This window comes from Gossypium raimondii, chromosome 12 (assembly GCF_025698545.1).
Source record: "Gossypium raimondii isolate GPD5lz chromosome 12, ASM2569854v1, whole genome shotgun sequence".
NCBI lineage: Eukaryota > Viridiplantae > Streptophyta > Magnoliopsida > Malvales > Malvaceae > Gossypium > Gossypium raimondii.
In genome coordinates, this window is record NC_068576.1 from 18,009,252 (window position 1) to 18,023,855 (window position 14,604).

At 32.0% G+C, this 14,604-nt stretch overlaps 1 protein-coding gene across 1 annotated transcript; it reads left to right on the forward strand.

Moving 5' to 3' along the window:
• The first annotated feature begins 3,689 nt into the window (after nucleotides 1-3,689).
• On the forward strand, nucleotides 3,690-11,383 carry LOC105763453 (protein REBELOTE). Its single transcript, XM_012581702.2, has 14 exons — nucleotides 3,690-4,055; nucleotides 6,308-6,421; nucleotides 6,568-6,628; nucleotides 6,908-7,013; nucleotides 7,107-7,161; nucleotides 7,246-7,352; nucleotides 7,667-7,735; nucleotides 8,244-8,774; nucleotides 9,146-9,448; nucleotides 9,622-9,945; nucleotides 10,044-10,250; nucleotides 10,604-10,693; nucleotides 10,776-10,873; nucleotides 11,045-11,383. Exons 2-14 carry the CDS (start codon nucleotides 6,313-6,315, stop codon nucleotides 11,193-11,195), a joined length of 2,211 nt encoding a protein of 736 aa, XP_012437156.1. The 5' UTR covers nucleotides 3,690-4,055; nucleotides 6,308-6,312; the 3' UTR covers nucleotides 11,196-11,383.
• Nucleotides 11,384-14,604: the final 3,221 nt, after the last annotated feature.

Below are 14,604 nucleotides of genomic sequence, written 5' to 3' on the forward strand. Positions count from 1 at the left end.
ATATAAATCAATAATCAAATCCTCTTTTGATTCATTTGAAATGAAATCTTTTCATCATTTATAATCTCAATATGAGATCCATTATAAATATCTTTTAAAACTAATGGACTAACCATCACAAGATATTAATATATTAGCTCTTCTAGAGCTTTTGACTAATTTTTACTACCAAATATTGATATAATATTGGTTTATATTTTCTTTTTGTTCACTTGAGAATGCAATAGATTTACTAAGATGAACTTATAAACGTCCCAAAAATTCTTTAATTCATAATCACCATCGTAAACATGCGAGGATTTTAAATTAAAATCTATCTATTCATGTTGTCATGATTAGTCTCCAATTATAATAAACATGATATAATAAATAAATCATAGTAAAATATACCTGAGATTCTTTAACATCATTGTTAACACCCTTTGACTATTATCACAAGCACTGAGTGGTTAAAAGCTCTAATGATTACCCACAGTGCGTAGGCCTTAATTGAAATAGTAATAGCTCTAAGAGGCAATCGACAACAGTAAATTTTAGGATATTTTTGTGACTTGTGGAGAAAAATAATTGAAAGAGAATCGTATTGATAATGTGTTATAAAATAAATAGACAGAGAGTAAAGAACAAAGAAAATGGGAGAGCAAAAGAGAGCATATTTTATTGATCAATTGAAAATTTACAAAGCTTCCCCAAAGTCTCTATTAGTATAAAAGAAGTAGAGATCTACTTTTAATGACAATTAGAATTTAAAGTACATCAAAACTTATCTTGATCTTGATGAACATCCACTTAACAATATATTCATAACATTAACAATGTTATTGTAAGTGACTTAAGTTGTTAATTGTAACACCCCAAACTCGACCTAGATGTTATAACCAAATTTAGAAGTGTTGCCTAAGTTCTTTCGGAAATCCAAAAACAGACTTTCAATTATTTAGGAAAACACTTCTTTAGTATAAGATCACTAGGTTTTTGCGGATATATTCTATTAAAATCTTTTAGTTTTGTGGCGGAATTTCTTATCTAATTGGAGTTTTGTAAAACATGATTTGATTTTGGAAATTCGATGTTTTGCAGACAAAGTTTTTGTAATTTTTGAAAACGCTTAAACAGTTTAAAACGAAAATAGTATCCAAAAATTAAAACAGTTCCAAATGTCCCAAAACAGTCCAACATGAAATAACAATCCAAACTAGATTAAAATAGCAAAATTAAAAAAAAATGTTTAACTAATATCTCGTTGCACCGACCCATCTTAAGTTTGGGAGTTACTTGAAAGTAAACAGACAGAGGTGAGCTTTCGAGCTCAGTGTGTAACTTATAATAGTAAATACCATAGACACAATTTCAGCATGCTTTCAAATATCATTTAGTCGTAGTTTATAACAGAGCAGAAGCATAACATATCAGATACAGATTCACAATCCTACCCCCATCCGATATACATTATCTCCGACCATCCCTACACACCATATATGGTATTATATACCCATCCAACCCTACACACCGCTTAGTGACTGTATGTCACTTTTCGGAATATTTGCAATCTAGTTGTCATATTATTAGGCGATAATCTGCCAAAAATAGATATACATGTGGCTAAGCCACCAGATATGACAAATAGATTAAACTGTCCACACTTCTTCCATAACCATATTTCCCATCCCAATGCACATGCAGAACTAACAGATGTCAGAAATGTATATGACATACCTGCTTTTATAACATATTCAGATTAGACTTATCATAATACAAGTCATATTTATCATAGCATAGATCATACCTACCATAATACAGATCATACTGAGCATATAACATATTAGTCATGTGTACATAAATTGTATTTAACGCAAACAAAACATCAAAAATCATGGTTTATAACCTAATTTGTATCATAGGGCCCTACGAAAGGCCCATATTTGACTCATATGACGAATATGGTCCTAGGGAAAAATTTTAAAATTTGGCCCACACGCTCGTGTGGCCCACACGGCCCAATTGGCCCAGACCGTGTGGCTCACACGGTTTGTCACATGACCGTGTGTCACACATGGCCTACCATACGACCGTGTGACATCGACAGTCCCAAATTTCTGCTTTCACCATTTGTTGTTTTCTTAGGTTTTCATTACACACATGGTTGATTTTCGATGTGGACCCAAAGACGAATACTCTAGTACCTAAAATGACCATTCACACAAATTAATTAACTTAATTTAACAACAAGCGCTAAATCATAACCCAACAACGGCACTTAAACTTCAATACGGAGAATTCAACCTCAAACAACGACGAATACATTCACTTACCCTTAAGAACAACAACTAACTCCCTAGAGGAACACTAAACGTCTCATGATTCGCCCCTAATCGAGCATAAAAAATGATTAAACACAATCAACAACTACTTCTATTACAAGGAATAAAGAAAACCCTAACTTACACATCAACTAATCGAAATAATAGCTTCACCACCCCGAGTACTTACCGAATCAGAACAACAAGAATGGAATTGAAAGCGAACAGGGTTATGAGCAGAGCTAAATTGAGAAATAGAAAAAAGAAGAACCAAAATTGAACTTGAATTTTTTTTGGGAAAGAAAAATAACAAAAAGGGATTACATGAAAAAAAAAACAACAGAAACAACAAAATGAGAAAAAAATGAAAAAGGAAAAAGCATTATAGAATTTCAATTCGACCCCACTTCTACCATGTGGACAACACACACAGGAAGTAAAAATAAACATACCCACTTGCTCACGCGGGGATTCAAACACAAAATCAAAAGGTAAACTAACACCTTACCACTAAACCAGTAAGCTCATTTTATCATAAGTTGATCAAAAATAATATTTAAGCCGAATAACAGAGATAGGCCTAAGAACAAAAATAACTAAATCTTCCTAAAAGAGAGATTTAAACCCATGACCTCAAACACACATTTAAGGCCCTTAACCATTGAAGCAATTATTTAATTATGACAAAATTTAACAAATTAGAAATTCAAATTTTTGGGGCGTTACATTAATAATTAAAGTTAAACGATGTAATTTGATTAAATCAAAAGTTTTTGACCTATTTGAAAGTTGAGGTTAAGTTCAATGATTTTTAATATAGGTTACCTAATATACATAGTACTTATTGTTGCTAAATGAGAATTACAAGTTAAAACCTCTAGTAGTAATAATTAATAGCAATCTTTTTTTTTCTATCTTTAATTTACTGGCACATACGGGAAAATTTATAAAGTTTTATTTTTCTATTATTTTAATAATTAAAGTAAAAATAAAAGAGTAGGGATTAAATTGATAAAATTTGTAAAGGTTGAGGAGTTAAATTTGTGATTGTTTTTAATTTTTTTAACGTGTTAATTGAAAAATTAACGAAAGGATTAAAAATGAACAAATCGAAAAATAGAGGACCAATTTTGAGCAAATAAAAAAAGTAGAGAAACTAAATCCGCACAAAGCACAAATTAATAAGTATAGGACTATCCTCAAAATTTAAACTTTTAATGGGTTGCAAAAATGGATTGAAATGTGTAATGCAAACCTAACTTAGCTACGCCTACCAATTTGAAAAAGAAAAGTACTAATTCGAGCATTAAAGTCACATTTAGGTGCCAAAAAGGATATTTACCTTTTTTAAGAAATAAGTAGGGTTTGAAGGTGTTGACTATTAAACTTAAAAGCAGTCAGCCGCCCATCAGAATTCAACTTCTCTTTCCCATCCATCCTTTAAGCGAAATCCGACGGTTTAAATTCGTTAGGTTTTGCAAAAGGAAAGGAAGAATCTAATCCGTCTAAATCCAGTCGGCTGCCCGTCGATAGCCGTCTCCACTCCGGCGGCCACTCCGTCTCCCGCTTCCTCTGTCGCCGGCGCCCATCACCGTTGTGTCGCCCCGTTCGTTCTTCCATCAAGACACTGTCGTCATTCCGGTCAAGCTGCTGCTTCCTCTGTCGGCGGCGTTCACCACTGCCTTCGCCTTCTCCGCTCCAGCATTCAGCCGTCGCCGTCCCGCTGTGCCGCCGGTCAATCTCGTCCAATTCCTGGTATCTCCATGACTTCTATGGACAGTTGTTTTTTTTCTATGGACAGCTGCAATTTCTTGATTTTGTTGATGATAAATTAATTTTTGTCTGTATTGAAGTTGCAATTTTTTAATACATATTACATTTTTGTCTCCACTCCACTCACTCCACCAATTTCTAAAACCCTAACAGTAAGAAAGAAAATACCACCAATTTCTCCACCGGCTACCACCATCATCGTTTCATAAGCAGTTAGGCACTCTATTTTTGCAGCTCACCCTTTAATAGAAAAACTAAAAAAGGCCTATAACCCGGAAACACCGCTCGGACACGGTTCATGAAACAATACAATAGAAACCTAGTCCCTAACAATTCAAGAAAAACTATGTTTTTTTCAATCTCTTCTATGTTCAATCCTACTTGTCCTCGAAGCTGCCAGTAAATCAAATTTTCTTTTTGGGTGTTTGCTTCTTTAATTTCCTGATTAATCGGTGAGCTCTTTTCGTTCTTCAATCACTTAATGCATCGTTTTGTTTTTTTTTAGTGTTTAATATTATATTGAATTCATTGTTAAAGATTGTTTCTTTGGTCTATTCTTTGAATGAGAGATACATGGATTTTAAGTTTTGAATTCAGTGTTAAAGTGTCTCAAAAGCTTGAATTCTCAGTTATTTAAAGGTTCTTCAACATCACCGGAGTTAACTATTTAGCCCTAGAATAGGAGTAGTTCATGGATTAGAAAGCTATGAACTTTTTCTTGCCATTGATGTAGGTGCTGGAGATTCATACTAATTTACATGTGATTTAAGTTTTTAGAAAAATGGGTAATTGTTAAGGGTCAGAATGGGATTGATCCTAGTTCTCAATGCTCAAGTTTGTAACTTTAATTTTCAGCTTAAATTATTTACCCTTATACCAAACTATGTTAGCTAGATTGATTCTTAGCATTAAAAAGAACCTGAACGACGCAATGTCGAAGAAAGATAGTTGAGCTATAGGAGAGCATAATAAGCACATGATAAGTTGTATTCACAAATCAGAAGATAATTGTTTTTTGGATCTTTTATTACGTTTGGGTCTACTTAAAGTTTTAATTTTTTTTTCACTTTAAATTTGGGCATTTAAGATTATAAATGTTTGATTTCGTTTCTTTATGTGGAAAATTTTTGAGATTGCTGGTTCCTTCACCTTTTTAGTACCTTGAATTATGACCCACCATCTCTTACATCTTTTATTTCTATCTTTCCTCTTTATTTTCAAGGTGTTTTTTCTTCTTTCTTTTTTTCAATTATTGCTTGTTACCATCCATTTCCAAATATCAACTAATGTAATTAAGCAGCTAAAGCTAAATTTTAATACGGGCCAGGCTGGGCTCAGGTTTAGAATCTATAATTCAGGCTAGGCTTGAGCAAAATTTTAGGTTCATTTTTTGGGCTGAGTTCGAGCTTGGAAAACTGATCTAAAATTCTGTTGAGGCCCGGCCCAGCCTATGATCAGCTCTAATTCCAATCATGTCTGCTAAAGAAAAAGTCCAGTTGGATCTGTTTGTTGATGAAGAATCAGATTTTCTTTTATTTACCCTGTTCGTGTTTTACTTCTTTTTTTTTTTTGAAAAATTCTCTATATTTTGACACTTATTTTACTTCAAGTTGCCGATAATTAACTGTTTATCATTTTATCTGTGAAATAGTACCATAATTTGTGCCTGGTTAAATTACTTCTTTTGGTTTTCGCAAAAAAATTAACTTATAGGGTTATGTTATAATGATTGTGATTCTGTTTAATTTCTTTTTCTTTTGTAGTTTAATTTCTTGATCATGTGATTCTGATTGCTTTAACTGATTAAATCATGATTTCTGCTCTCCTTTTTGTTTTCTATTGATTCAAATTATCTTTTTATGTATTTTTAGTTTGACTGTGATTGTACTTTTGGCCATTGAATCAAAAACATAAATTTTTGTCACAATTTTAATCAATAAGCTTGCTTAATTTTAATAGCATCAGAATTTTAAAATAAATATTTACCTTTTTCTAGAATTATAAAATTATTTCTAAACAAATTAAAACTAAAATATTTCCCCTTTTATATCTCCATTTTACTTGAAAGCCCTAAATGTACTTAACAAAAAGAACCAAAAACCTCAAAAACACAACAGAGCCGACATTGTTGCAGGTTCGAAAACCTCTCTTTCTTTATTAAACTGATAAAATTGTAAAATACTAACTAATCTTTTCATTACCTTTTTGTTCTTTGGTTTTTCCGAATTATTTAGAAAAAATGGGAAAATTAGGTAAAAAGGCGAGGAAGTTTGCAAAGAAGAATCTTCAATCTGTGTTGAAAAGAAAGCGGCAGTTGAAATCCATGTTCAAAAAGAAGGCTTCTAAAAGTAAGTTTTCTAAGGAAAAAAGAAAATGTGGTTTTATTGCATTGTTTATGATTTTTTTTAGTTTAAATTGTGGCTTGTTCATCTGCTCTTGAGGATGTTAATTAAATTTGTTAGTGAAACTCTTACTTTTGGTGAAAACTTTATAGGAGACGAGAAGGATGAAGCCGAAAACCTGGAAGAAGATCAAATAGGGAAGTCGAGTGGAAGGTAAATAAAATTAAAATTTGGGCTTTTATGAATAATGCAATATAGTATGATGTAATTTTAATATTGAACAATTAATGGTTCAATTCATTTTAGTTTTTTTTTTCTGTTAATTTTTTTGTTAAAATTATAATTAAAATCATGGTTTGTTGAAAATGATCTTATATAGTAATAATCATATATTTCATTTGAATTCTCCTTTTTTGCTCTTAAGTTTCTGCTTAGACTATACTGATATGTGATGGTTTGCATTTTCTTGGTACATTTAAAATATGTTTTCAGAGACTTGGAATGCGAAAATATAGAGGATATTGAGCTTGATGCGGTATTTAGTGATGAGAGTGATGTGGTTGAAGATGATTCGGAGAGTGATGGATATTTATCTGAGGTTTTGAAATATAAAACCCCTCAAAATCTTCAGTTGGCTTTCTTTTGAGGGTTGACAGGGTTTCTCATATTGATGCTTGAATTTATTTATCAGGGCTCAAGCTGTCCATATCCAGATGAAAATGGAACTGAGAGCGATCTAGATGAAGGCATATAAACAGTTATTTCTCTATGTGTTTTTTCCCTTATTGTTATTGCCAACATTTCCAATTCATTTATCTATGCGTTTGTAGATATGGATGTAGACAACGGTGGTGCTATTGAGTTATTGGAGCAGAACAGGGCGATTTGTATAGAGCTTACAGAGAAGAAGAAAAAATTAGAGAGGCTACAGAAAAAGGTAATTAGGTCTTATTGATAGCAAACTGCTGATGCTGTGGGATTATATAGTGTTTTGAGAGTCGATGATTGGTTCGTTCTGATACCAACTAGGAGCTAAAGATGACTTAAATGCTGATATACTCAAAAGAGTGCCCCATTAGAATTGTGTAGCGGAAGCGGTACTCGAATTAATTACTTCATATAAGTGCTTAAGTTGGATGTTTTTGCACTTTCTGTTCTCACCGATCTTTAGCTTGTAAGTTTGCTGTTGCATAAAGCTTACAAATAGTTTCTACTATATTTATTTGAGAGTTTCTACTATGTTAATCTCAGGATCCTGAATTTTCTAAGTTTCTGGAAAGCTATGAGAATGGCCTTGGGAAATTAAGGGATGATGAGAATGTAAGTCATTTAATGTCCTTTTTTTTCTTTTTTCCTTTTTTTTTTAACTAGATAATGTGTTGTTAGGTCTGAATATGCATCAATCTTTTTAGTTTCTATTTCTCGCTATCATATGGTCTTGATTTGCATCCAGTTGCACTTAGGTTACAATAAGAAAGAACCTATAAGCTTTATTAACTTTGATCCAGCTTTTCTGCATCTGAAGTTTATGAAATTGTTAGTCTCGGGGTGAAAGCAACACTTATAATTATTATTTCAATGTTGCTTGGTGCTAAGTGAAACCAAAAAGAAAATAGTACCATGGGTTCAGATACTGAGATGTATCATGCATGCTAATAAAATATGTTACCAAAGAATTATGAACTCATAATCATTCACTAGTATTTCAGAAAAAATGAAGGAAAAATAAATGGTAGAATTCTTTGATTCCTACTTTCTGCCCTTATTTTGTCGATCTGATGGCTGTGCATGTGTATCAAAACTTTTTATTTTTAATTTTTTGTAACAGTATTCTGATGAGGACAATACTAGTGAAGATGGCACAGAGAGTCCTGAGAAAGGCACTGTAAATTTAAGAAAGGGCAAGTTGTTGACTAGCTCTGCCTTCAATTTGTTGTGCCAATTAGTCAGAGAACATCGTAGTATATCTGCACTTACTAGTTTATTGAATGAGTATAGAGCTGCATGCCATTATGGGTCTGAACCATCTGATCTTCATGATGTCGCCTTGTGCTCTGGACTTCAAGACAGCAAAACATTTTCCAAGATTTTAATCTTCATGCTTCAGGAGGCTGATAATATTTTTCGAGAAATGCTTGGAATATCAAGTTCTAGTTGCAAAAAGGAGGCCATTTTAGAGTTGAAGAATAGTTCAAAGTGGAAAACTATGAAGCCACTGATCAAGTCTTATTTGAGAAGTACACTTTTTCTCCTGAATCAAGTTACTAACTCTGAGATACTTGCCTTCTCTTTGGTTCGAGTCAGAGCCTCTGTAATATTTTTTGCCACTTTTCATCCATTGCTGCGCAGACTAATCAAGGTATTATATAATTTATGAGATATGACGCTTGAAATATATATTTTATCGCCAGCTTTGTTGTTACTAGTAATTTTAGGAATTAGGATATGATTAAGGAATGTTGATATTGTCCATATTAGTGTATGTACTATTCAGTTGGCACATACGGTTATATACCCAATACTTTTAATTAGTAATATATTTGGGAATTAGGAGAATGCAAGACATGAGGAATTTTAAACTCTAGTTGTATCTGTATCTTTCTTGTAATGATTCTTTGTAACTTTCATTTTTCATTTTTATATTTCCACCTTATACCTTCTTGCCCTAGAAATAACTCTCAAATTATTACTTTTTTCTTGCTCAGCAGTAACTCTTTAAATTTATTACAGATTGCAGTTCATTTATGGGTAACAGGTGAAGGGACACTTGCATTGCATTCTTTCCTGGTCATTAAAGATGTGGCTTCTGTGTTTAGCTCAGATTGTTTCAACTCGTGCTTGATTAAAACATACAAGGCCTTCATCACTCACTGCAAATTTGTTGATCCAGTTTCATCCAAACATATACAGTTTCTGCACAATTCCTTTATTGAGTTATGCTCTCTAGATGTTCAAAACTCATCTAGAAAGGCAATGGTTTGTGTTGAACAGCTTTCTAAGATATTGCAAACAGGTCTAAAAACTAAGAAGAAGGTATGCATGCTCATGTCATTGGTGTCTCGTTTAATTTGATGAGATAAGATTGGATACTGTTTCATTATTCCTTAAATTTGATCCCTATGGATATACCTAGTTGATTAATAATTTGATGTTATCAGGCAAGGCCAAGGTTCTGATGGTGCTTGTTTGTTTTTGCTTGTAAGCAGGAGGCTGTCAAAAGGATATGCAGTCGGCAATCTACAAACTGCATCAATCTTTGGGTTTCATTTATATCAGCAAACGTGAAAGATTATGATCTTCAGCCATTGTTATACATGATCATTCAGATTATCAATGGTGTAGCTGTCTTGTTTCCTGGACCAAGATATTTACCTCTAAGAATTAAATGCATTCAGTGGTTGAATAACCTTTCTAGTGCAAGTGGGGTTTTCATTCCTGTTGCATCATTTGCTATGGATATTTTGGAATATAAAACTGGGAAGGACAATGGGAAACCTGGAAAAGATTTCAACTTCTCTTCCACTATAAAGGTTAGGATTGGTCATCATTATTATTATGAATTGAAATAACCCTAGGGCACAATATCTATGTATTTCTGCTATAATTAATGTGGATGTTTATGGTGCAGTTGCCAAAACATTGGCTAAAATCTCGTAAGTTTCAAGACAAGTGTGTTTCATCTGTCATTGAATTACTTGCAACGCACTTTGCTCAATGGAGCTGCCACATAACTTTCCCTGAGCTGGCTACTATACCCCTCATCTGCCTTAGGAAGTTTCTTGAGACTACAACCATCGAGCGTTTCCAGCGTATGGTGAAGCGATTTGTTGATCAGGTACCGACTTTTAGGAGCTTCAGAGTTGTTTTTTGTTGAACCAGATCCGCCTTGTAAGTGTTGAGCTAAATAGGAATTAAGAAAGTACCCTCAAACCTATCCTCCCTGAAATAAAATAAAAAATGAAACCTTTTAAATCATGCTATGATGATTTTGGCTCACCTATGGCATATTAAACAATATAATTGACAAGTAAGATTTTCTTATGTTGTTTGCCAATGGAGGAATTTATTATTATTTAAAAAAAAAAAGAAAAAGGAAGAAGCAAAAGCTGTACTGACCTTGAAAAAAGAAAAATTAAGTGAAAATAGGAAAAGGATCATAAATCTTTATATCTTTCGGGTGTATTTTAGGTGGAGCAGAACATTGAATTTATGCAAAGGAAGAGAGATGAGGTGGCATTTTCACCAAAAGATCATCAAATTGTTGATTCATTTCTGCAGGTTTCCATTCTTACTTGTACCTAGGTTTTCTAGAATTGTAATAAAGGGAATTTTCTGAACTTCATAAATGGTTGGGTTGCAGTTTGAAAAGTCCAATGCTAATGCTTCATTCACACAATATTACAAGAGTATAATCGAGAAGGCTGCTTCCTCAAAACCAGTTATGAATCAGAAGATAAGGTGCCCTTCTTTCTATCTCTGACTTGGCTCTGATCTTACATTTCTTTGGTTTTGGGGTGGTTTATAATTCTGGTGAATTTCAAGTTATTATTTTGTAACATTATGAATGCATTGATATTGCTGTGGTTAAGAGTTTTCCATTTAGAGCTAATCTGTTATTAGAACCTGCAGTTCCTCGTCTCAAAAGAAGCCAAAAAGAAAAGAAAGACAGCTGCCAAACAACACTGTCCGTTTGAATGCTATTGATGAAGTTGTGGAGGAAAAAAAGAAGTCGACTGATAATGGAGCAGGCGGAAAAATGAGAAAGAAAAGAAAAAACTAAGACATTGCCTCTGTTTACTAATAAACGAGAGTAAGAAAGTTTATGAATCACTAATTCCCAGACCGGTTATTTAATGATTTGTATCTGTAAAGCGAAGGAAAGTTTTGTTAGCAAAAGCTAGGTCTGAACATCAAGACAAACAGGTTTTGTATGAGATATTTGTTATGAAAGAATCTAATCTTGGATTATCTGTTGGTCTAGATTCATTCTTTTGTTGGTGTTTTCTGTTTATGGCCGATGATAGGAATATGAAAATGGAACCTTTACAATGATTTATGGCTGGTAGGTGCTAGGTGGTGAAGTTGTGTAGCTCTTCTCATTGCTTATTATAACTAGAATACGACCGTTATGAACAACATTTAACTTTTTTTGTAAAAGTGAATATTAAAAAAAAAAAAAAACTTAACTTTACAACAGGCAGAATGCATTAGGATGTGTTTGGTTTCATAGAAGGATGTGTTTGGCTTCATTTTCAGAAAATACTCTTCATTTTCTATTTTCTGAAAATCGTTTGGTATCTATTTTCTAAAATAGAAATGAAAAAAATTAAATTAAAGTATAATTTATTAAAAATGTGATTAAATAAAAAGTTAAAAGGTTATAAGATTAAAAAAATTTGAACCACGGTAAATTTAATGTATAAAATGGAACTTGAAAGATTTTGAAAAAATAGAGAAATAAAGAAAAGAAAATATGAAAGTCGAGAATGTACAGAGATTTAATTTTAATAACTATTAGAATTTAAAGTACATTAAAATTTTATCTTGATTATAATGGATATCCACTTAATAAGATTTTCATAACACTCTCCTTAGGATGTCCATTGGTAGGTAATGTGCCTCGTTAAAACCTTATTGGGAAAAATCCTGTGGGATAAAAATCTAATGAAAGAAAAAAAGTACACAATCTTCTATTATAAGCAGCCTCATTAAAAACTTTTACTAGGAAAACCCAATGGGACAAAACACTGGTTAAAGGAAAAGAGTACAACTTGTTTTAGACCCCCCTAATAGCAACATTACATTACATCTTTGAGTTGGTACATTTCAATCTTGTGAAATAGTATTTCAAATGTTGAAGTTGGCAATGCCTCTGAAAAAGATCTACTAAATTATCACTAGAACGAATTTGTTGAACAGTTATATCACTTCTTTTCTCAAGATCATGGGTAAAGAATAATTTTGGCGAAGTATGTTTCGTTCTACCACCTTTGATGTAACCACCCTTCAATTGAGCTATACATACTACATTATCTTCATATAAATAATGTCGATCTCAATTATGTTGGGTATGATTGAAGAAGCGATAAGTAATGCTTGCTTTGTTGAACGCCATGATATGGCAGTACCCCCACATATAAATAAATATCCTGTTTGAGATCGACCTTTATGTGGATCTAATAAGTATCTAGCATCAGCATAGCCAACTAATAGAGATTTTGAATCATTTTAATAAAATAACCCCATATCAATAGTCCCTCTGAGATATCTAAATACATGTTTAATTCCATTCCAATGTCTACATGTTGGAGAAGAACTAAATCTTGCAACAAGTTTACAACGAAAGCTATATCAGGTCTTGTGTTTTTTGCAAGATACATCAATGCCCCTATAGCACTTAGATATGGTACTTTAGGATCAAGAAACTCTTCATCATTCTCGCAAGGACGAAATTGATCTTTATTTACATCTAAGGATCGTACAACCATCGGAGTACTTAATGGGTGTGCTTTATCCATGTAAAATTTCTTTAATATCTTTTCCATATAAGTTTATTAATGAACATGAATTTCATCTTTTAAATGCTCGATTTGTAATCCAAGATAAAACTTTGTTTTTCCAGGGTCTTTCATCTCAAATTCTTTCTTTAAACAATTTACTGTATGTTGAAGCTCTTTAGAAGTTCCAATAATATTTAAATCATCAACATAAACAACTGTCGAAGCCACTTTTTTTGAAAACAAAAAAAGTCGTTGACTAAAAACAAAAATTGGGAGTCGCCACCGATCTTTTATTGAGGTGTGATCGGCTCACCTTGAAAATGATTTTGGTCTACAAAATTTGAGAAAACAGGTTCGGGAGTCGATTACGCACGAGAAAGGGTTAGCACCGTCGTAACGCCCAAAATTGGTACCGAATTGATTAATTAAGGTCTTAATTTCGAATATCGAAAATTCGTGAAGAATTTTAAAAAAACATGATCCTCCCTTTTATTAATGTTAATTTTATAAAAGATGCTTGGATAAATCGATGCGGATGCTAAAGACCTTCTCGTCTCAGAGTAATAAAATGTCACACCCAATTCATTAGGACACGACATTTTTAGTCCTCGAGAATAAGCTTGTCTTTTGATTTTCAAAACTCTTGCGGTGAAGTTAAAAAGGGATATTCAATTGCTTTAAGTCAGATGAAAAATGGAAACCCAATACGTTAGGGCACAATTTCTCAAAATTCCTAGCATTGAATATAGCCTTTGTTATTTTTTTTAAATCTTCATATCGAGAAAACGACATGTCACATCCAATACATTAGGACACAACGTATCGAATTCTCGAAAATGAGTTTTTGGTTTATGTGTTTTGATTGAATAAAATTTTCGATTATTTAGATTCAACGAGGAAAATTGGAACTCAATACGTTAGGGCCCCATTCTCTCGAAGATTCCAAATTTCGAGTATTGCATTATTTGAAAGCTTTTGAATAAAACGATTTTGATATTTAAATAAAATGTAATCTGATTGAATGGTAGTAAATTATTCAAAATGATAATTCGTAAATTACGATACATGCTAGTGAACGATAAATCATCAAATAATGTAAACAAACAATGGATAAATTCAAACAAGAATAGCAACAATAATCTTGATCATACAACATTCAAAAATTAAACGAGTTATTAATCATTTTTTGATCCACTAAAAGCAATAACAAGAGAAGAAATCATAATTGAATAAATTATACGTACAAAAGTTTTAAAATAATATATATATGTATATTTAAATATGAAATAGACTCAAAATAGAGTTTAAAATAAACACTAGATAGAATGATAGTATTTAGATGAATTTTGCAATAAATATTATGCAAGAAGAACATTTAAAATATATGCAATAATATACATGTGTTAATTTAAAAAAGTAATACATAATTGGATTAAATAATAATACACAATAAATTTTAAAACAAATGTATAGTAAATCCAAGGTGGTAATATAATTTTATTTATAACATAAAATAATACTACATAAAAAAACGTAATGAAACTAATTATTAATACATGATGGTAATTCAAAACTTAAAGTAATAATATAAATAACAAAATAATAATATCTGTACATAGGTAAACAAACATATAAACTAATAAAAATAATAATATTAATAGTTATAGTAACATTAATAATAATAACCAT

Excerpts from the sequence above, each read along its gene's own strand:
- LOC105763453 (XM_012581702.2), top strand. The coding sequence starts at position 6,313 with ATGGGAAAATTAGGTAAAAAGGCGAGGAAGTTTGCAAAGAAGAATCTT. Across the intron at positions 7,353-7,666 it reads TAGAGAGGCTACAGAAAAAG|GATCCTGAATTTTCTAAGTT; the intron begins GTAATTAGGTCT and ends TGTTAATCTCAG. Across the intron at positions 7,736-8,243 it reads AATTAAGGGATGATGAGAAT|TATTCTGATGAGGACAATAC; the intron begins GTAAGTCATTTA and ends TTTTTGTAACAG.